Source organism: Rhinichthys klamathensis, unplaced genomic scaffold, assembly GCF_029890125.1.
Source record: "Rhinichthys klamathensis goyatoka isolate OS25496 unplaced genomic scaffold, OSU_Roscu_1.1 h1tg000048l_1, whole genome shotgun sequence".
In the NCBI taxonomy this organism is placed as follows: domain Eukaryota; kingdom Metazoa; phylum Chordata; class Actinopteri; order Cypriniformes; family Leuciscidae; genus Rhinichthys; species Rhinichthys klamathensis.
In genome coordinates, this window is record NW_026606594.1 from 2,103,982 (window position 1) to 2,125,725 (window position 21,744).

A 21,744-nucleotide genomic window follows, 5' to 3' on the forward strand; every position below is an offset into this window, starting at 1 on the left:
CAAACTCGACCTAATGGAAAATTCCTGCAGTCCAGCTGTGCTTTCAAATTATAGTACTTTCACTGAAACCTCAGATGACTTCAATTTGCGCCAATGACAAACTGACCAGTCATATGCGTATTTGCCTCTTTCCGCTGAGAAAACTACGAATGCCAGGCCAAAACATCTGTGGACCTTTTGATCGAGTCAAGTCGCCCTAAATGTCTAAAACCTCAAGAGTTGTCTTTTCTTAAATTGGAAGGTCAAATTATTGCCATATTGGACATAAATCTGACAACAGAGCGGATTTCATTAGCTACCAAATATAGACCGTTTCCCAAATGAATTTATCAGAACATCCTTTTCCTGTCAATTAGTCCTTTGAGAATGACACATTTCCTCTGAATCTTAAGGGTGGCCACATGATATTGCTAATTATATCTGTAATTCCTATCTGCAAATGACTAATATAACCTTTTCCCACAAACTAATATCTGAGATTATACTAGATCCCAAGGGTGATTTGATTTAGTCGACTAGTTTTTTGTGACTTTAAGGGGATCGGAGCAAATAATCCCCAAAAATAAAATGAAAATAATTGTTCCTTATTAGGGCTTTGAATTGACAACCGGTTAAAGCTTCACAGCTTGCTCCATATGCTGTCCTTTTGAACTATTAACTGTTTTCAACATTGATAAGAAATAGTGCTAAATTAGATTTTTACAATGATTTCTGAAGGATCATGTGACAATTTTCACTGATGAAAATTCAGCTTTGCCATCACAGGAATAAATTGCATTTCCAAAAATAAATAAATTGAAAACAGTTCAGTTCTGTTAGCAGTTCTGGCGCCGTATTCACAAAGAATTTTATCTTACCACTAGGAGTACTCCTAAATCGCACTAAAATATTTTAGCTAGGAGTTTTCTCTTAAAAGTTATTCACAACGCCTTTCAGACCTACTCTTAGTAAGGAAAAATGACAACTCCTAAACTAAGAGTGAGTCTTCGTATCTATGGATGACGTCAATTCTCATGCACGAGCTTCCTCGCAATGCTCACGGTGATTGGTTGTTAGATGACAGGGCCATCATGCGGAACCATAACACAGACGCAACAAATCATGGAATTACGACATCTAAATGGCCCTGTCCCAAATGGCGCACTTCATGCGGACTTTCGGTCTCGTGGACTTAAATTGCATGTGCTCGCCGAGTCTACGAGTCCATAGGCCGTCCCATTTAGCATTTTAACGCTCTGAAGTGTGCTCAGCAGCGCCCCCTTTGTACCCTTGAAGCGGTCTTCCACGAAGCCCGCATAGATGCAGGCTCCACGCACTTTCACTACCCAGGAATCCTTGCGAAAGGCCAATCAGACAACGGATGGGAGGAGATTTCGCTCACGGACAATTGTTAACATGGCTGAGAAGAAAATATTTAAGTGTAATTATCATTACGGTTTTTATGACAAGTTTATACAAACATTATGATCATTGACCAGTGGTTGATGTCTCAAACATAGGCTAATAATAGCGAGCTGAATAATACGATCGCATTATGATTCATTAAATAAATAGAACAGAATGTCAGGGCTTTACTGAGTCATATGTAAACACAACAACAATAGGCATCATATTTCCCCGAACCTGTAGCTCCTGTCCATAACAACAATCAGACCGTCTTCCTGTTTCCGGCGTGACGATCGAGTCTGTCCCAAAAATACCTCTCAATGCGCCCTCGCGGACTCGCGCTAAGGGCCCTATAGGTCTGCACTACATGACGTCACCGAAGTGTGGACTCTAAGGAAGTCCACAAGTCCGGAGTGTGCCATTTGGGACAGGGCCAATATGTCCTACACAAAATAATAATAGTAATGTCATCGAAATGCATATATAATGACATGTTTGTTCAGGCCCCAGTGATGTGTAGGCTAATTCTAAAAAGGCAGAGAGAGAGAAAAGTCGTGAATTAAATTAAATCAAGGTAGCCTAATACCCTAATGAAAACCGCCACTTGCCTAATAATGAAAAAACAACACTTGCATTAACACTTGCTTGGTTAATTGACATCCTATTAGCCTAAATGAACTACTTAAAGCAAGGAAATGTTGCTTCTATTGAAGTAATGTAGTAGTTGAATGACGGTGGATTATGAACTCGCCAAAACAGAAAAGAAAGCCCAACTGGACGCAGGATCAGTTACTGCTGCTGGCCCAGTTGGTGCTGAAAAAAAAAAAACATAATAAAAGGGAAATTCGGACCTGGGATATCAAGCAAAACTAAGCGTGAGAATGGGAGAGGATTTGTTTGCAGATCAATGCAGCATTCCCGCTTGTGTCGCGGACCCGGACGACTGCGAGAGGCGGTGGTATGCGCTACAATCATTTGTGAATAGGTCTTAGTGAGTTAGGAGTCCTCTCGACTTCTTTTAAGCTGTCCCAGACTTAGGTGCTACTTTTAGGGCTAAAATGCTTCGTGAATTACTCTTAGTGAAAAAAATGAGTCGTCCTAAAATTAGGAGTGACACGCCCATTATTTTTTAGGAGTTGCTCCTAAATTCGCCAGTTAGGAGCTACTTTTAGCCTTAAAATTCTTTGTGAATACGGCCCCTGGAACACACTTGTTGCACATTTTTGTATCAGACTGTAAAAGTGTCTTTTATTGTGCCCCTTGTAGCAACACTGAGAATTCAACATGTTTTGTTGCATTGTTTCAAGAACTACATTATACACAAACATGTACTTGCATATAGTACCTTTCAGGCCTTAAACTCAGGCCATTTTTACAGCAATCGGCTTGTGTATTTTTGTGTCAAACTTACAAGTGTTGATTCATTGTTTCCTGTGAAATGTATAAACGCTTTTCCGTGGTATGTATATTATTTTTCTTTGCAGACTTGGCACATACAAAAATCTAAGGTATGGGTCTACAAGAAATACATGAAGTGGTGGTATAGCAGGGTAAGAAAATGATTTAAATGTATAAACTTTACTACAAAGCAACAACTTTTCCTGAGTATTTCATGGCATTACTACCGACAAAGTTACTGAATAAGTTCTGGTTCTTGCTCAGTTAGTAAAAGGATTAATGTAAGTATTAAGTCAAATTTAGTCAAGTCACCTTAACTTATACAGCCCTTTTATAACTTATCTGGTCAAATGAAAAACCATAATGTGATTATGCTTCTAGGCTGCATCATAAATCAGATTGTGGATTGGCATCATTCAGAATATTTCTTCTAGCTCCTGCTCACACCGGCAAAGTAGCCTAATTCAATCAGAACTGGAATCAGAGTGATGCATTTGCTTGTGATTCCCATCACTTTTCCTTACAATGTGAACTGTCACAGGTTAAGCATGATCCGTTGGATTGAAATAAGAGACCGTGGCAGTGGCTGACAGGGTTGTGTGTTTGTTTCACTTGGTTGAGAGTGGTGCCAAACCCCACAGGAAGCTCATAGCGAGAGCCATGGCAATACGGGCGAACCACACCGTGTAAAAATACAATCATCGTCCTCAATGTGCACAGCTGCATGGCTGAGGTTGTAGTGTGCTCTCTCGCTTTGACTCTTGCTCAATCTCTTTCTCTCCGAGTTTACCCACCATATCATCAAATCCAGATCAGATCTGTTTCCAATTGCATCCCCATCTGAGCAGGAGCGCTTATGTGATCTCAGACTGCAGGAGCAGGATGGTTTGTATTCAAGGATGTGGCTTCTATGGTATTAGATGAGGTCTGGTGTGTCTCCAAAGTTTTGGAGCTGGACATATGGTTGACACTGGTCTCACGTAGCCTTTCAAAAAACTAGGGAGTGGCTTCACTGTCTACAGCCTTTTGCAGGCAGCTATTTGTATAATGTTGAGCTCATGTTTTTCACTTCACTAATAGTCTGTGTGGCTTACATCATAATGCAAACTCACTGAGAATGAATAACGCAGATATATGTGTGTGCACTGTGACCGTACCACAGGCCCAAGGGGTCTGCTGAAAGTCTGAGAATAAAAAGATTTTACAAAATGTATTTTTTTAGGGTTGCTCGCATATTAAATATTAAAAAATGTAACACATTCACCAATATTTGTATAATGATTCTGCGATCTGAACACCTGTCAGAAATCATGAGGAATTAACTGATAACTATAAGGCAATATTGTTTGTAAAGCTGCTTTGGAACGATCTTTATGTTTATTTATGCATTATAAAAGTAAATGTGAATTGAAACACTTTTAATAATGAGAAAAACTACTGAACATCTTTATACATTATTTTTCAAGACCGAAAGATAGGCTTGGTGGCTGTGATGTTCCCTTTTACCAAAACCTTCAACACCCATAATGCACTTCTGATAGTGCAACCTAACGACCTGATTGTCTGTGGGCAGGAATACAAAAATGTGGAAGTTTGATCTGTAGTTTTAACAAAATCCCCAGAGCTGTCAAAAGTCCGCCGTATAACTTTTGAAAAGTCATACATATACCCTTCCCCTTGACATGAATGGCATCCAACTATTCATCTCTATTTGAGCTTGGCTAATTCAATTTACTTTATTGCTTATCATATAGAGCGATTCTAGATTGAGGTCACCCAGTGGGAGCTTTCACAGATACGATCCATCTACATCATCTAGTTCCTCTGTACAAAAACGGACAACGTGAGGTGCTGACTTGTCTTTGATTGGTATCGTTGAAAACAGCAGACTTTTACAGCATTGTGGACACGGTCTGATCAAAAGCTGCATTGTTACATCCACAGGATGAATGAAACTTAGCCATCCAGATAGGGGTTTTCATATCTTCTGATTACAGATTACAGATTTCCACTCGGGTAGATTTTTTTTGTCAGCATGTTGTGGCAACAAACCAAAGAAGTTATTTTCCATTGCTTCAGGCTTTTGACACCCCTTTACTCCGGCAAAACTATGTCCCGCTGTTTGGGAGCCTGTGGACCAAATAGTTTGAGTCTGCTATAATGGATGTTTATCTTTGTGTGTGTGTGTGTATGTGTGAGTAAGATCCCTCGTGCCAGATAAGATGTGTGTTTTGAGTCTTTGTATCCTGCTTATCAGCAAAGTTTGGGATGATTTGTGGGAAAAGTAGGCTCTATCTCTAAACGTCTCATCTGAGCCATGGTTTCTCTGGGCAGATAGTTACAGACTCTGACAACTTGGAAATAAACTGTTCTGAATTCCTTGCAGCAAAATAAATTCAGCTTTTGAAAGGCATAAATTGTTCAATTGGATGTTAAAGGGTCACTTCATGGGAAAAAAGATTTCCCCTGCTTTTTCCGACATACTAAAGAGCGTAAACCTCTCTACCACATTATTTATTTAAACCATGTATACTTTATATATGGTATGGACCGATTCCACTGGAAGTGTTGAAGCTGAATGTCACCATGGACCAATCAGCTGTGAGCTCGAGGCTACATTCACCAATATCATTGGTTTGCCCACTTCGATTTAAATGTAGGGATCCAGACTGCCACTAAATGGTCACATTTTGCAACTTTTTCCTGCCGTTGCCACTGAATTATGTTAGAGGTCGCACATATCCCACTACTAATTTGCCTAAATGGTAAGCGCTGCCAATTCTGTTGCGTATTAAAAACATCCAATGGCAAACTTGCCAAAAGCTGAACGAAACAGCACTATTCATTTGAACTGCACTCGGTCCAAAAGACAGCGCAGAGCAAATACGTTTAGTCACTGACTGGTGTCAATAATAGCGAGATTCAGTGAGAAGTATTCAAGTTCTCAAAAACAAACCACAAATGTCCTGGTGATTTAAACTAGTTTAAAGCCACATGAAACCACACTGACATTTTCACACTCGCGCAGAAGACAGGAGAAACATTGTGCGACAACGATCTAGGCTTTTTCTAGGACAAATCACCAACATTAACCATGGATTTACAGTAGTAACACTAATTATAAGCATGGTATTGTGGCACAAATGTGGGATATTCATATCAAATTGTATTATTTATCTCTCTCTCACTTACCGGCCCACCGAGTTCATGCAGTCCCGGGCAGATGACTCAAAGCCGTCCGGGTTCATGGATGGCAGGATGTGCACACGGCTGCTGTTCAACATACGTGTCACCAGCGGATCACTCAGGTAACGGCTGGTCAGATAATTAATCAACTGAAGCAGTAACACACGCCCTACAACCTGCACACAGTGAAACACAAATACATGGTCAAAAGGAAAAAAAAGTTTCAACTTTGATAACACTTCTATTTTTGATAAATCTGCTTCGCTGTGCATACATTTATGAATTATATGGGCTCATATCATTTAAGTGTCCTTTTGGAGTCTCTAAGTGTCCTTTTTTGGAAAGACACCTACATTTATCTTTTAAAAAAAGCTTGAAGAGAATACAATTTTGTGAGAATCACCCTTACTTTGCTGGATATACAGTAGCAAATTATGACAAAATGAACGTATTGAACAAGATAAATGATGTATGCTTAATTTCATGATAAGCGTATGATTAATCACACAAAAAACATTCTATTGACAGCCCTAATACACACACACACACTAAATATATATATATGTATATATAAACAGAACATAGATGGCTTTTATCTTGTTGCTTTATAACGTCATGCCCCAGTTAGGGCACGGGAGTCGAAATGATGCATTGTAACCGTCTAATTCAATACACCACAACAAACTTATATTTGTTCATTCAAATGTAATATCTTCAACTATAAATCCACACAAATTGCATTAGTATTTGTCATGCTTAACAAAACCATGGCAGAATCTTCCACAGGAAATGATCCTAGTAGGTGATCACTGAATAGATAGTTCATGCCACATCATTGTTGTCTCTTCTGGACGTCACAGGACGGCAGGGGTGCTTTGATGTGGTTTGAGGAGAGTTTTGCACTGCTATTCTCATCTTACAGGAGCAGCTATACCAGAAACTACTCACAGAACCTGATTGCCCGAGGTGCGTATATAAAACAACATGCAAGCATTGAGACTACAGATAGATAGTATCGGTATGGTGTGTAATGTATGTCTCTGTACTCTTTCTGAGAAATGATGGCCTCTGTTTGTCCCAAGGACAACACATTTTTTAGAAAACTATATTCGAATGAGACTCTGAAGTTAAAGTGCATCGTCATACACATTGTGACACAGTGAGACCTGTGATTATGAAGCACAAGTTCAGACCAGCAGAGTTGTGGGTTAAACTGTCTGTCCTGGAGTGTTGTAGTCTGTGTCTAACAGTGGGTCACGGTGTGTATGATTACTTTTATCTGTGAAACAGACCACAGCACACATCAGTTCATCGGTGTGAATGTGATAACACACCTCCTTTCCAAAAGAGTAGCAACAATCTCACTCATAAAAACAGACACCCATAAACAAAACTTGCCAATGGGCATATCAGCACAAAGCATACATCCTTATAATATATATGAATACATTATAGGTTAAAATATTAAACAGGGCTTAATATCCCAGAAAAGCACAATGAAAAATGTAGGGGCGTATTGAGAATTTATCAAACAACATAGGCCTAGTTTAAATATAAAGTTTACTTCCTAATATGTCATTTAAATTATTGGCATTTGATAGGAAAAGGCTTAGCCTACTTCTGTCCCTAATGGGACTTTAATAAATTTGTTATATCACAATTATTTTCATCTTTTTAATGGTTTCATTTGAGGACTTAGTGGCATACTAAGTTTTGTCCTGTTCCTTCATCAGACAAGAGCATTTCAAGTCCACACAAGAACCACTGGCTCCATAAGACCTCTAAGCAAATTCTGTAAAAACAGAGAGCTGAAACCATACACTGATGATGATATATTGAGTCCTGTAGTTCTCCCTGTCCCCATCAGCACTTACTCGCCAACTCATCTCAGACAAAAACATCTGCTCCAGTGGCAATTATACTGTTCAGAAGAAAACAGTAAAGTCTGGTTTCACGGTTCATTGACACACTAGATAGTTGTCACAATAAATAGTTGCTGGACATTGTACATGTCATGCCATGTTTGCATTACAGCAAATTGCTTTACTTAGTGGTTATATGTTGACATGTCATTACATTTCTCTGTTAAAACGTTCAGTGATGTGGTTGAAACTTTACTGATGTGGTTTGGTTTTTCTTTACCATGCAATTTACATAGTGTCCATCTATTGTGGGTGAAAACAGTGAACAATAACAAGATTCAAGAACTGTGTACCATTTCCTTTTCAAAAGACCAACACAAACCGCACACCCTCAGTCCCTTCAGCGCCCCAGACATGATCACAGGGCCCAACGCCAGGCCTGAAAAACATCATGTTCTTCATACGGCACACTGATGCTCACACTAAAACACCTCTAGATCAACTCCCACAACATTTCAGCATGTGTGTGAGGGCACAGACAGATCCCTCACACCTGTGGGGTGACGCATTTGAGGCTAAGCTTACACTTGTTGGTGAAATAAAACACCCTTGAGAGAAGAAAAGGAAGAAGGGTCCAGTTTAATAATTTAGGGAGGAATTGTCACACCCACACATGATTCTGCTGACATACTAAACAGCTGTGAGTATATTTGGTTGTAGATTCCTGAAAACTATCCCTCTATGTTGTGAAATGTTTTGTTAATATGAAAATATGGCTAAAAACTTTGATTTTGATCATTTCTTTTGTTGAAAGACAATAAATGATAGATAAATGAAGAAGAAAGCCAGAACATTAAATGTCACGGATGGATGGATATTAACTGAGTAATCCAAGATTGACTAATCCAATAGCAGAGATTTGGAGCCAGATTACAGGTTAAATTATTAACCAGATTAAATTATTTTAGAAAGACTGCAGCATCATTATTTTATTTTTACACAGAAATTGATAGATCTATTAGTTAAATCTACTGACTTTAGCAATCTATGTTACATCATATGCCAATGTCAACATGTCATAAATAAATAAATAAAAATACTTCTTGTGCTTTTTTCCCTGAAGTTTGCATGCCTGTTACTCAGTATATATATATATATATATATTAATATCCTTTTAGATTGGGTATATTCATTTTTAAGGCCCTTTATGTTTTATTTCCAGAGATATGGGGATTTCAATGTGGCTCAGTGAGTAAACTGTTAAATTCTACACTTTTTCCAAAAAACCAAACGTGGGTCACTTTCCATTTGCAGGAGGAATGTCTGAAGAACAAATTATGCTGAATAATTTTGTGTGCCTGTAACTCAAGTATTAAAGATTTCTCAATATGATTTTACATTATGGTTCTTTGAGTGGATTACTGACATTTTGGCTTTCATCACTATTTATGTTGGTCTTTCTTCATAAAAAAATATGATTTTTATATTTTTTGTTTGAGCCGAGGAAGTTTCTGAAATTTGGTTGATTTGACATGGAATGACCCTTTAGACTTTTAAACTAATTTAAGACCGTGCTTATGAGGATACTCGCCAAAAATAGGGCTTTGACATAATTGTGTGTGTTTTTGTCACTCAAGCTTAATAAATCACAAAAGAGAACTGTTGCGTGCTGTCTGAGAAAAGGCTTTCTGTTTCGGGTGTGTGTGTTCACAGAGACTCTCCACAGACAGAACGCCAGTACTAAATATTCTATTTTGTATCATATTATGCTTGAATGGTTTTAAAAGCAGTTGAATAAATGATTGGCTGTATAGGTTGACTGATATATCGATTTTGCAGATTTATCTGCTCCGATAACCTTTGCGGGAGTGGCTGAGAAGGGTCTGCTGTCATTACACAGTAAAAGAGGCAAAATTAAAAACTTTCACTGAAGCCTCGAGGTGTTTGTTCTGACACATGACACTACAAGATGCAGATTTAAAACTTTGACTATGTATACAGAACATTTCAAAACTTATTAAAATTATTATTGTTGACTAAATGGTGCATTAGAAGAGAACAGCAATATGTTTGCGGACAAGGCTGAGAGAGGACATTAACAGTGGTACCTCAAGTGATTAGAACAATATGGCACAATTAATCAGATGAAAAATCAAAGTAATCTCGTGTTTAAAAGAAGACTCAAAACAGAAAAGTAGCCTAATTAATAAAATGAACAAAAATGTACTTTTTTTCCTCTGTACAGCAGTGCGCATTTCCACTGGTAGAAACCAACTGAACCGATTTGTTCCTTAGCCTACATGTCAGACAGATGGTCTTTTCATGTCCAAGTAGGCAATTCTTTACCATACTTAAACCAGACTTTATGCTGAACACTGCTGGTCAAAAATCTGGCTTTGTAAAACTTTGTAAGAAAACATTAACTTCACTGTTGCCTATAAAAGCTTTTTTTTTTTTTTTATTGAGTGAAATAACTAATTCAGAGGAGAATATTTATGGATCTATTTCTGATTAACGAGGCACGTGGGCTGCTCGTTAACAAGAGATTTAAATAAACAGACACACATTATACCCACAGCTTCATGTCAAGACCACTTAAACACCGACTCGTCACAACCTTATTTTTTTTTTACAATAAAAAAAGATCATGCTACTGTTTGAACAACATTTTTGAGGGTCTAATCAAGAGAGAGAGAGAGATGAGAGAGAGAGAGAGAGAGAGAGAGAGAGAGAGAGAGAGAGAGAGATGAGAGAGAGAGAGAGAGAGAGAGAGAGAGAGAGAGAGAGAGAGAGAGAGAGAGACAGAAAGAGAGAGAGAGAGAGAGAGAGAGAGAGAGAGAGAGAGAGAGAGAGAGAGAGAGAGAGAGAGAGAGAGAGAGAGAGAGAAGGGAAAAAAGAGAGCCACTGTTGAAAACCTCCGGTAGGACTAAGATCAGTCTGTTTATTCACAATCGTGCTTTCATGCAGCGCAGCTTGTGCAGGCGGTGAGTCCGCTCTGGCCGGAGCAGCGTGCAGCAGAATAATTTAAGACTGAAGTAAAACCAGAGCTGGAAAAAGACAAGTCAGTCACACTGCACTAAGGCCGAAGGTCATTTGTCACAGTCACTAGACTTTAGCTTTCCATGAATTTCTCTCACTGTTGGTTACTTAATGAGATCACTGTTTGGATGCAAAAATAATGCTGATTTTACATGCCTGTAGAATAGATGATACTTTGAAGATGATAGGTATTCTTGGTATACCAAGGAATAGGCCTACTTGGGATTACATTCTGGCATGTCTGTTTATGTTACAGACATGAATGCTCCTCAAATGGTGCAGCTTTTTGAAAAGAGTGTGCAATTGTTTTTCAAAATTAATTATGGTTTTCATTTGAATGATAACACAGGTGAAAAATCCAATACACTTTATAAAGGGACCCAAGTCATACAGACCAGAATATCATCGAAACTTGGGTTGTATCTGAAATCGCCTCCAATACCTTCACTCACTATTCTCTAAATGAAGTCCTATTAGCACTGGATTAGTATTATCTGGGGACCTCGTGTGATTTAAAATTACCCAGCGACATCATGTGGCGCATTCGCACGGGATAAGCGAAGCCTGTGATTTTACTCAAATTTACTGACTTATCTCCCGGATGTCAATAGCAATAGGCTATAGCTTGGAAATGTCTTGTCATTATAGGTCTAGCTGTATGATATAATATTAAACAGAATAATGTTCTTTACCGCATGCTTCTTTACACGTTTTCAGCTTTCTCTTTCTGCAAATTGTATAGTTGTATGGTGTAGGTATAGCGATATGACCCAGCACCCAAAAATACTATAAAAACAGTCCAATGCAGCCTCCATTCTTCGCAAAAGGCTAAAGGCTAGATAAAAAGGCGCACAGGAAACAAAAACCATAAAAAAATAAGGCTATACATCCTACGACCCCGCCAAATCACAGAGATGCCGATTCACACAGGACCAATATTATCACAGGACCTCGGTGTTCGGCGAAATATGTGACATATTTTCACCTTTCCTACAGTGGAACACTGACTCTGGTTGGATACACCTAAATCTGCAGTAAGGATGCTTTCCTGTTATATATTACACTTCAATGCACTTAAAAAAAAAAACTGAAAGAACGCAGGGTAAGGTGTTAACATGACCGGAATAATCAGGGCAGATATCGATCTGTGTAACACAAATGCTGCGTGGAGTCAACCAATCAAAATGCGGCATGAACCAATCAGCATGTTCGGCGCCCAAGTCCCATTTCTTAAGCCATTTCAACCAAGAACGTCGCCAATGTGCAACCACCTAGCAGTCAATCATGAAACATGAGCTGAACAAATTCATCCAAATCGTTTGTAAAACCATTTGCCTTTAATGCACTGAGTAAAAGCGTCTCCTGAATGCATAAAGAAACGTTTCCCAATAAAAACACAGATAAACTTACAACCTTGCTTGATATTGCTAAAGCTATGCTCTTAAATTGAGCTTCATGAACAAACAAGCTATTGTTGCAATAGATTCAACACAGATTAATTCTGTTTGTTTTATAAATGATGCCTGAATTAATGCAATTATTTATGTTTATTCTGAGTAATGCATTAATGTAATGGATAATTCCCCTCTCTTCTCTTCTTTCATCCCTCCGTAATCCATACTAGCACTGTCTGTGTTTACAGTCTGAACGCTCTCTTTAGCTAGATGTTTAAAAGAGATTTTTTGCCATTCTGGTTTATAACAAAAGGATCATGTTCTGTCTTATGGGGTCATTAAGAGACTCGGACCATTATAGGAGCACTTTAGTGGTGTATCAAAGTTCTCGCACACCTCTTTTCATGAGATGACTCATGGATGCTGATGGGTAATGCTTAGGTGACTAATTTGAGTAATGTTTACATGTTTACAGTTTTATGAAATGCACCTCCCTTCCTTGCATTTGCATGATCTGAAAACGTCAGACAGGATGCGGTCTCATTAGGTGACACCATGGTGCCAGACAAGTTAGGCTTTGACTGGCTAAATTTAAAAGGTCATTTGACAAATGTACAGTAGCGCTACTGATATACGTGAAAACTTTTGAAAAAAAAATATTATAAAAAAAAAAAAACTTAAAGAAAACTTGACTACAAAATGACACAGAATACTGCAGTACGCAACATGATGATGTTCGAAGATGATTACAGATGTTCACAGAGTTTTTTAATGTGTTGTTATTGCATTCTAGGTGGTTGCTTATTGACTAAAGTCAAATCAAAAGTCAAAAGATCCCAAAGGAACTTGGACTTTGGCTGGATTTAACCGATTAGAAAGATTCGCTACCTCACTAATTAGGATTTATTGAGGCAAAAGTCATAAGCAGCGTTTCCACCGGAATTACCCTGGACAATTTGTCCTAGGAACTTTTTTTCCCCCCAGACCTGTTGCTTTTTGCTTTTCCACCGCGGTCTAAAGTACCGTGAAGATTAAGCAAATTAGTCCGATGACTTAGGACTGCACGCACCGCAAGAGATTGGTAAAAATGGTGGTTGAAATGAAATGCTGCGTGGAGTCAACCAATCAAAATGCAGCATGAACTCAACCAATCAGCATGTTCGGCACCCAAGTACCTCCCCCGAAAGTTCCTGAACTTTGAAAAAGTACTACCCCGCAAGCAGGGACTTTCTGAGGGGGACATTTTTACCCAGAACTTCATTTAGACCCTGATCCCTGTGGTCGAAACACACGAGTCGAGTCCCACCCCCAAACTTACTAGTTCCTGGGGAAAGTTCCTGTGGTGGAAACGTGGCTATAGTTAATATTTAGTTAAGAGTGAGAATTGTACCCTAATCTAAAAAAGTGTGACCCTTTTTTCCCAAAAAATCTCTCTCCTAAAGCTTTTCCAGCCCATTCCTCCAATAGTAATTCCAAGCACAGTTTTTCTTCAGCAAATTTGGTTTAGTCTTCTCACAAAGACAGGAAGTACTGAATTCACAATAGTTCTGAGTGGGTGTGGAGGCAGAGCACATTGGTGAAAAGATCCCCCCTATACAGCCCACCTTGTTTTTTATTTTTTTATTTTTTTCCCAGTGAGGGTCACAGTCCACTGCTCCTCACTGGCGTCCCGGCCGGTTCCTCGGACTGTAATGCTTTTGTGCACAGACCGCTTTTCCCACACACCCCTTACCAAATACGCCCCTTCAGACCAGCACTGGCCCCTTCTCGCCCAAATAAGAAAAGAAGAAGAAGAAAAAAAAACTAAACAAACGAAGAGCTGGATCTATTTAAAGAAGCCTCCAATTCCTAATTTAGCCCGATCTAAAGAAAACAGACATGCCAGACTGGGTTCTTTAGAAGCAGATCAGTACTACTAAACTGCTTACAATGCAAGACCTGTTGAAAATAAAACCATGTTCTGTAATAAATAACAAAGGAACACAGCTGCATTACCTCGTTTCCGTGCATGTTTCCCACATATTTGAATTCTGGGATGCCTGTTCTGTGTTCTCTCGGATGTTGACCCAGTATTAAGACCCACAGTTCTCTTCCTAGAACGACAAAATTTAAATGTTAATCGACTGCAAACAATTCAATTAGTGAATCAGTGCATTTGCAACTGAATTAAGTAGTGTGGATCTTGTGCCGGTCACATGATTAATGTCTCACTGTTTTCTGGGTTAACCAGATACTCAAATAATGTTTTTGCACAGTTTGGGCAGGCACCTGGCAACCCAATCCCGTGTAATCTCACGTCTAGCTCTTATTCACTCTATTTGCCTGTCTCGGTCTCTGTCTCTCAGAGGACTACTGAATATGGAGATCTCACATTCACTGAGCAAGTTAAAGCATGCTAGCTTCAGAACAAACTAAAATAAATAAATAAATCTTCAAGATGAGCTTGAAAAGAGAAACAGTCATCCAAACCAAGATTACTGTAATATTACAGTTTACTAAAACTTTTGTACTTTAATATATTTTAATATGAAATGTATTCCTGTGATGGCAAAGCTGAACTTACATCCTGCAATTGAGATGTAAGATGCCCGTAGCTAATTCAATTCAATTTAATTCACATTTACTTGTAAGCAGAAACAATGAGCTCATTGAAGTAATTATTACAAGTTGTGAACAATTTTTATCGTATATAGGAAATTTAGCATTGGTGCATGTTAAGCTAAACATTTACAATTTGACAACTGTTTTAGCCTACGATAGGTTGCACTTTATTTTACAGTACATGACCTTACGTGTACTTAGTGTTATTAGTTATAACCCAGTTATTGCAATTACTATAATAAGTATGTAAACATGACTGTAAAATAAAGTGCTACCGAAATGTTAAACGACTAGCAGTAGCCTAATTTTCAGGGATGCAAACAACTCAACCAGAGCCATTTATAACATACTAGGCATATTAAGAATGAATGTGTGCATATTGTGAATTAATTTAATGAATTTGTTTACACTTTCCTGACAGCCTTTCAGTTAATTCACTTGTAATGCATAGATAGACCCACACCACAACAGGTAAAACGTGTGGCTTTGACAAGTGTGTTGATAGGTTGTGGTTAGGACAGTCACTTAGCCTAGTATTTTTTTTTATTTTTTTATAAAAAAATAAAATCCAAATATTTTCTCTTTTTGACAAGAAACCGCGGCAACCTTTGCATATTGATACAGTACGTCTATTGCTGGTCTGTGCTCAAAATCGGAATGAATAGTTCACCCGAGTGAAAATTCTGTTATTTATTGTCATTTTGTCATTCCAAAAAACAAATGCAACTCTTCACGACCAGTCGACCATGTGTTTACTTTTCTTCCCTGACACAGATGAAAGTGAAAATACATGATTTTAAAGGGATAGTTCACTTTGAAATTAATTTTTTAGGTGTCTTTGTTTCCGCAGTAGTTTCAATTTTGATATTTTTAGGTCAAACCGTTCTTGTCTGTCAGTCATATAATGCAGGTCTATGGTCACCACCTCAAAGAGCATACACAGAGAAGTCCAAATTAAACATGATTTAATAACTCGTAAATGTAAGTACACATTGATGGCCTAAGACACGAAACGAGCGGTTTGTGTGAGAAAAGGAAAAGTATTATATCGTTTTTACCTCTTGTAAACACAGCCACGTCCAAGTGATCTGAGGTCGCGGGCGCTTCGGTCTTTTCCGGAAAGCACCAGAAGTGATCTCTCGCGCGTGTACGTCACTCTTTAATGTTTACACAGAGCAGAGATTGTAGGTAAGACGGCTAATTAAAAGGGTACTAATTTGCGCTTATCCGGGATGTTTAAACCGTCGTAAAAGAAAACAATAAAAAATTTGTAAAAAAATAAAACAATTGTATGAGTGACGTACACGCGCGAGAGATCACTTCCGGCAAAGACCGAAGCGCCCGCGCCATCAGATCACTTGGACGTGGCTGTGTTTACAAGAGGTAAAAACTATATAAATACTGTTCGTTTTCTCACACAAACCGCTCGTTTCATGTCTTAGGCCATCAATGTGTACTTACATTTACGAGTCATTAAATCATGTTTAATTTGGACTTCTCTGTGCATGCTCTTTGAGGTGGTGACCATAGACCTGCATTATATGACTGACAGACAAGAACGGTTTGACCTAAAAATATCAAAATTGAAAATACTGTGGACACAAAGACACCTACATCTTGGATGCCCTTGAGGTAAGCTATATCAAACATATCAAAAATTAATTTCAAAGTGAACTATCCCTTTAAAGCTATTGCTATCCAATTCACACATCCTCTACCATTTTTTTGTGTCTGGAACTTACACACCGGTCAGTAGGTCTACCTGTGAGAACATTTTTAATTGTGCACCTTTACAAAGATCATGGGGGCCATCCGGGACATCCCCAGGCACCAAAGGTAGAGGTACTATTGTGGCCTCCCAACTAATCTGTGGTGTGTGTGGTCCATGTAAAGCTCTCTGAGGAGTGTACCTTGAGATACTTGAAGCCTTTCACTCTCACTAGGGGGCCTCTCTCCAAGTCCACAATAGTTTCTTTAGTTACTTTTAGAAAGAGTTAAGTGTCAGGTTCTCTACCTCCAACAGATTAGCAACTTTTACACTAAATTCTTGTAATATTACTGGATTAACTTTTCTGGTAAAGGCATCTGTTATTCACCACCAAAATGCCGTTGAATGCGCAATTTATACAGTTGTTCATGATGTTGTCACACAGTCCATGAAATTTACTTGTAAGTCTAAGGGCCCATTCACACAGAACACATTTGACTTTTCTATTGTTTTTCTATGTAAACTCGAGCTAGACGGACGTGTATAACTGTTGCGTTCGCGTCTTGAGTCTTTTGCAGTGCCTCGCGAATGACACAGCATTCTAAAAACTTTAAAATCAGTTTAACTTTTAAAAAACGCATCTCGAGATCGTGCGTTTTTTCCCCATTCCACTGCCCGCGTCTTGCGTTTTTCAAAGCAAAAACGCTTTTTGTGTGAACGAGCCCTAATTGCGTCAAACTCTGTGACTGGGTCAAACTCATTGAAGTACACCAGAGCATCACAACCTTGTACATGCTTCAACGTGCATGCCTAATAGTATGGCTTTGTTCACACATACCATCGATAGAGAACTTTAACAGCTTGGTTTGGCATTGTCAGCACTGATTTGATGACATTTTGACAGTGAGTCCTGTTCACAGTTTCACACACAAGAAATTATTATTCACATTTACAGCCAAGTCTCGATGTCATCGGAAAAGTCAATGGACTTCTGGTCCAATACGCTTCAATATACTGTAATAATATCAGCCCAGCTATTAAAGCACCTGGACTTTTATTCCCAAAGCAACAAAAGAGTAGGAGTTATTTCTGATGCGTTTCTTTTTTTTTTTTGGTGAGATTTAAATTGGACTCATATTCGGCATGCAATGAAATTTCACCCCAAGTAATTTTCTAATTGCAAGCTATAGATCGTACTGTGAACAATTCATTTATACATGGGTTTTATAAAAAAAAAAAAAAGAAAAGATCACATAATGTTTAATGAAAATGTCATAGCTGGACCTTCCAGTGAAAATGACAGATGATGTATGCAGGACTTCATTTAATCAATCATGTAATCTGCTTTAACCTCGCCTCTGTAAACTCACGTTTATCTGCCTCCACTTTTAAAGTGCAACGTCCACATCAACAACCGATGCATAGAACCAAGTTAAAGGTGTACAGCATGACTATATTAGATGATAAAAGAAGAAAACGTCTCCACAATCTGCCTTTACAGAGAGATCATTAGTGTTGTGCTACAGTGCAAAGTCTATCAGTTGCAAGTGCTGTTTTTTATTATTATGGTTTTTAATATTCTACTGTGGCGCTACACTCACATGCAGTTGTTCCATCATCATCAAAGTTTATTATTTGCATGCGTTTTAAAACCTTGCCAGTTCAAACTTCTGATATACAGTTTTCTGAGTGCACATGCCTGAAGGACATTTGTTCCCCATTTAAAAATGACTGTTTAGTAACAAATTAACCAGTCTTAAAAACCAAGGTAAAGAATCATTGTAAGATATTTTTCTTTTTAGATAATCTGTTACACTCGGATGTAGTTACATTAAGAAAACATCTGTCGCTACTTCCATTTCATTGCAACTTTCAACAGTGGTTACAAAGTCAACCTCCCCATTACACAAATCACAAGAGCCGCTACATGCCACTTCCTTCATTAACAAAGCTGTTTTTGCATTTCCTACCAGAACTGAAATCCAATTACTGCTGTTTATCAAACAAGACAAAATTATGTACAGAATTATGAATGCTTAAAGGATTTCTGTAGTGTAATCTTGATTAAGCCAACGATGTTGCCAAATGACAACTGGCATTTGTCTGGGTTGATAATCACCCTACAAGCGCTTTAGCTAATTAGGCCCAACTAATCAAGCATATGAAACATAATATTACATCAGAGACAATCATAGTCAGCCTCCACCCCCGTTCTTACCCTGGTGGGCAACTGTAACACTGATTAGGCCGAGACAGGGCAGTCAATAAACAAGGGCGGTCTTCCAGGCTAAGCAGCTGGTGTCCTAGATTACCTCTAGTCAGCTCGGGTCTCTTATTTCCTGGCCTTAAATAGGCGACACAGTGGGATTAGGACAAGGGGTTAGCTTGACAGGGCAAGAGCGCACAATGGCTACACAATCTCCTTGAGGCCTGAAGTGATTGGAGAAATGGGCTTTACAATCAGCCAGTAACAAAGGTTTCCAAGAGATGAAGGAGATGGGAACAACTTCATTAGGGGTTGCTTTCTTGAAGTGTGACTCCATCAGCTAAATTAAATGGTATGGTACCGCAGTGTCCTTGGATTAGCTTTGGGCAATACCTACATTAGCAGAAAGAGATCTTTAACGGGGGAAGCAGAGGTTTACTTGAGGTTTTAATCAACTAAAGTGGGCCCAGGAGTCAGCCTTGGGGCACTCTTCTTGTCTGGAGATGAAGTAAACGAGATTTGGTCTGAAGCATACAGAGGACCACCCTTGTAGAAACAGGGGTTGAGAGAATGTGTACAGCATGATATTAGCATCTAAATCAGATGGAGAAAACAGAAAGAGAGAGAGAGGAGAAGAGAGAGGAGAAGAGAGAGGGAGGGAGAGAGAGAGTTGGCAGCGGATGTGTTCTACTCAATGATGTTTTTGTGCTGAGCCAAAAGAGCAACCTGATCCACGAACCAAATCAACTTAAAATGTCACGGACTAGCAGCACCTCCACCAAAGATAAGTCAATGTCTCCATCACTCTGTAATCCTAAACACCGTAACCGTGTAACTAAACAAACTTACTTTATTAAAAGGAAAAACAGGGTACAAATGGCAGGGAGTGGTTAGGCCTATATCACTCAGTTTCCCAACTTTTATGTCTTAAGGCATGCAATGAAATTTCACCCCATTTTTTTTTTTTAATCGTATAGGTTTTTATAAGAAATCTTTAGCCGCACTGATTTCCCTTTCAAATAATATATGGGACGAGCAAACTGTCCTTTCAAACATCCCCAGACAAACCTGTATTACACAGACAGGATATATTTAGAAAATATTTAAAAATCAACCCCAAACCTGTATTACACAGGATATATTTAAAACTCTCATTTATAATAATAAAATAGCCATGTTATTCCTTTTAAAAAGGAAACAGCAGAGAAATATAGTCTGTAATTTAATAAGAGCATTTAGATTGATATTGGCTTGACTGAATGGGAGATTAAGAAGGAAAGTACGAAAGATTAATCGTAATTGTGTCATTTTGAATAAATAAATAAATAATAATAATGAAAATACATATATATAATAACATGGATGCATTTAATCAAAAGTGATAGTAATGACTTTTACATTTTAACAAAAAGATCAATGACAAGAACAAATGCTGTTCTTTTGAAATTCGTATTTGTAAAAAAAAATCCAGAAAAAATAACAATTAAGCAGCACACTCGTTTTCTACAATGATAATAATACGAAATGTTTGAGCAACATATTAGAATAATATTAGTAATGGTTGCTGAATTCACTTTTTTTTATCAAATAAATACATCTTTGGTAAGCATGATTTTTCAAAAACATTAACTTGCAGACACCAAACGTTTGAATGGTAATGGTAAAGTTGTATGCTTTAAACAGGGCGAAATCATCTGGTTAGGAATCACAGTTATACAGTAACAGGAGGACCAGGATGAGCAACACTAAAATAAGAAAAAGCCTAAACCTTTAGCATGGAATCTTAAGGATGCCGGACAAACATTTCATTTCATTGTAAAAACTACTGTCTTGTCTGTCACTCAAATGCAAATCAAAGGTCAGCTTTATTTGTTATACCAATCTCTCAGCACAGGAGCTGCATTGTGCTCCTGTGTCGGCAAGTGTTTACCGGCTCTGTTTAACGCTGTCAGATTGACCGTCTGTGGAAAAACAGCAAATCTTTAGCTGCACTGATTTCCCTTTCAAATAACAAATGGGATGAGCAAACTATCCTTTCAAACATCCCCAGACAAAACAGCCTGCTTCAAAACCTTCTTTCAGTATGACCGTATAGGCGTAGAGAAAGACCTTTGAAGCATGGCACTGAAGCTACCCAGGATCCTTTTGTTGGGGTAATAGAGTAAAACTGGCTGGTCTTTCCAAGCACCTGAGTAGAACCATGGGAAACTAGTGTTCAAGCGAGTTGTTATTTTGCCGCTGATATGAACCGCTTTGCTACACTTCAACTGTTTTGGTATGTGGCGCTTAGAAACTACAAGACGTGAAGTTCGGTCAGAGGCCAAGATTCTTATCAAATGTTGTGTATAAATCATTTAATTAAAGGGGTCATATAATGCCATTTTTGTACAAGCTAATATGATTCTTTAGGGTCTAAATTAAAAGTTTGTAATATACTTTAATTAAAAATTCTCATTAGTATTGTAAGAAAACACTTATTTTACCTGGTCAAAAACAGCTCTGTTTTCAGCACGCCGTTTCAGTGCAAATGACTTTAAATGATCATGAGCTTTGCTGACTCCGCCTCTCTGTTCTGTGTACACCAGAGCTCTCTGGCGTACACCATTTGTAACTCAATAACCATAACGCGTTGTTCAGTATAAACGTGGGATTATGAATTATATTGAGAACGTCATACATAGAAAACATGCCGTAATGTACCCTGAGTGTAAACCTTAGACGCATTCATTGTGAACCGTGCAGCTAGCGATTTGCAAAGATTAATATATTAATATAAAGTTTAATAAAACGTTACACTCACTTCCGTTCTTCTGGAGATTCAGCAGGAACACGAATATCTGGTAGCAGCTACCGATCCATTTTTCATGAGCAGCAGCTTAGCAAATCCAGCTTTATACTGATCCTCGTCTATAAAGCAGTCTGGTGAGAAATGATTCGCGCAAACATGAACGCATTGACGTTGCT

At 38.4% G+C, this 21,744-nt stretch overlaps 1 protein-coding gene across 2 annotated transcripts in view; it reads right to left on the reverse strand.

Annotated features, from left to right (window-relative positions):
• cpm (carboxypeptidase M) overlaps positions 1-21,744 on the reverse strand; it is a 41,582-nt gene that overhangs the window by 15,270 nt on the left and 4,568 nt on the right. For both annotated transcript variants that reach the window (XM_056247515.1, XM_056247516.1), the window contains exons 3-4: positions 14,261-14,358; positions 5,977-6,146 (exon numbers count right to left, since the gene is read on the reverse strand). In XM_056247515.1, the coding sequence (XP_056103490.1) occupies positions 5,977-6,146; positions 14,261-14,358 (268 nt within the window). The remainder of the gene's footprint in view (positions 1-5,976; positions 6,147-14,260; positions 14,359-21,744) is intronic.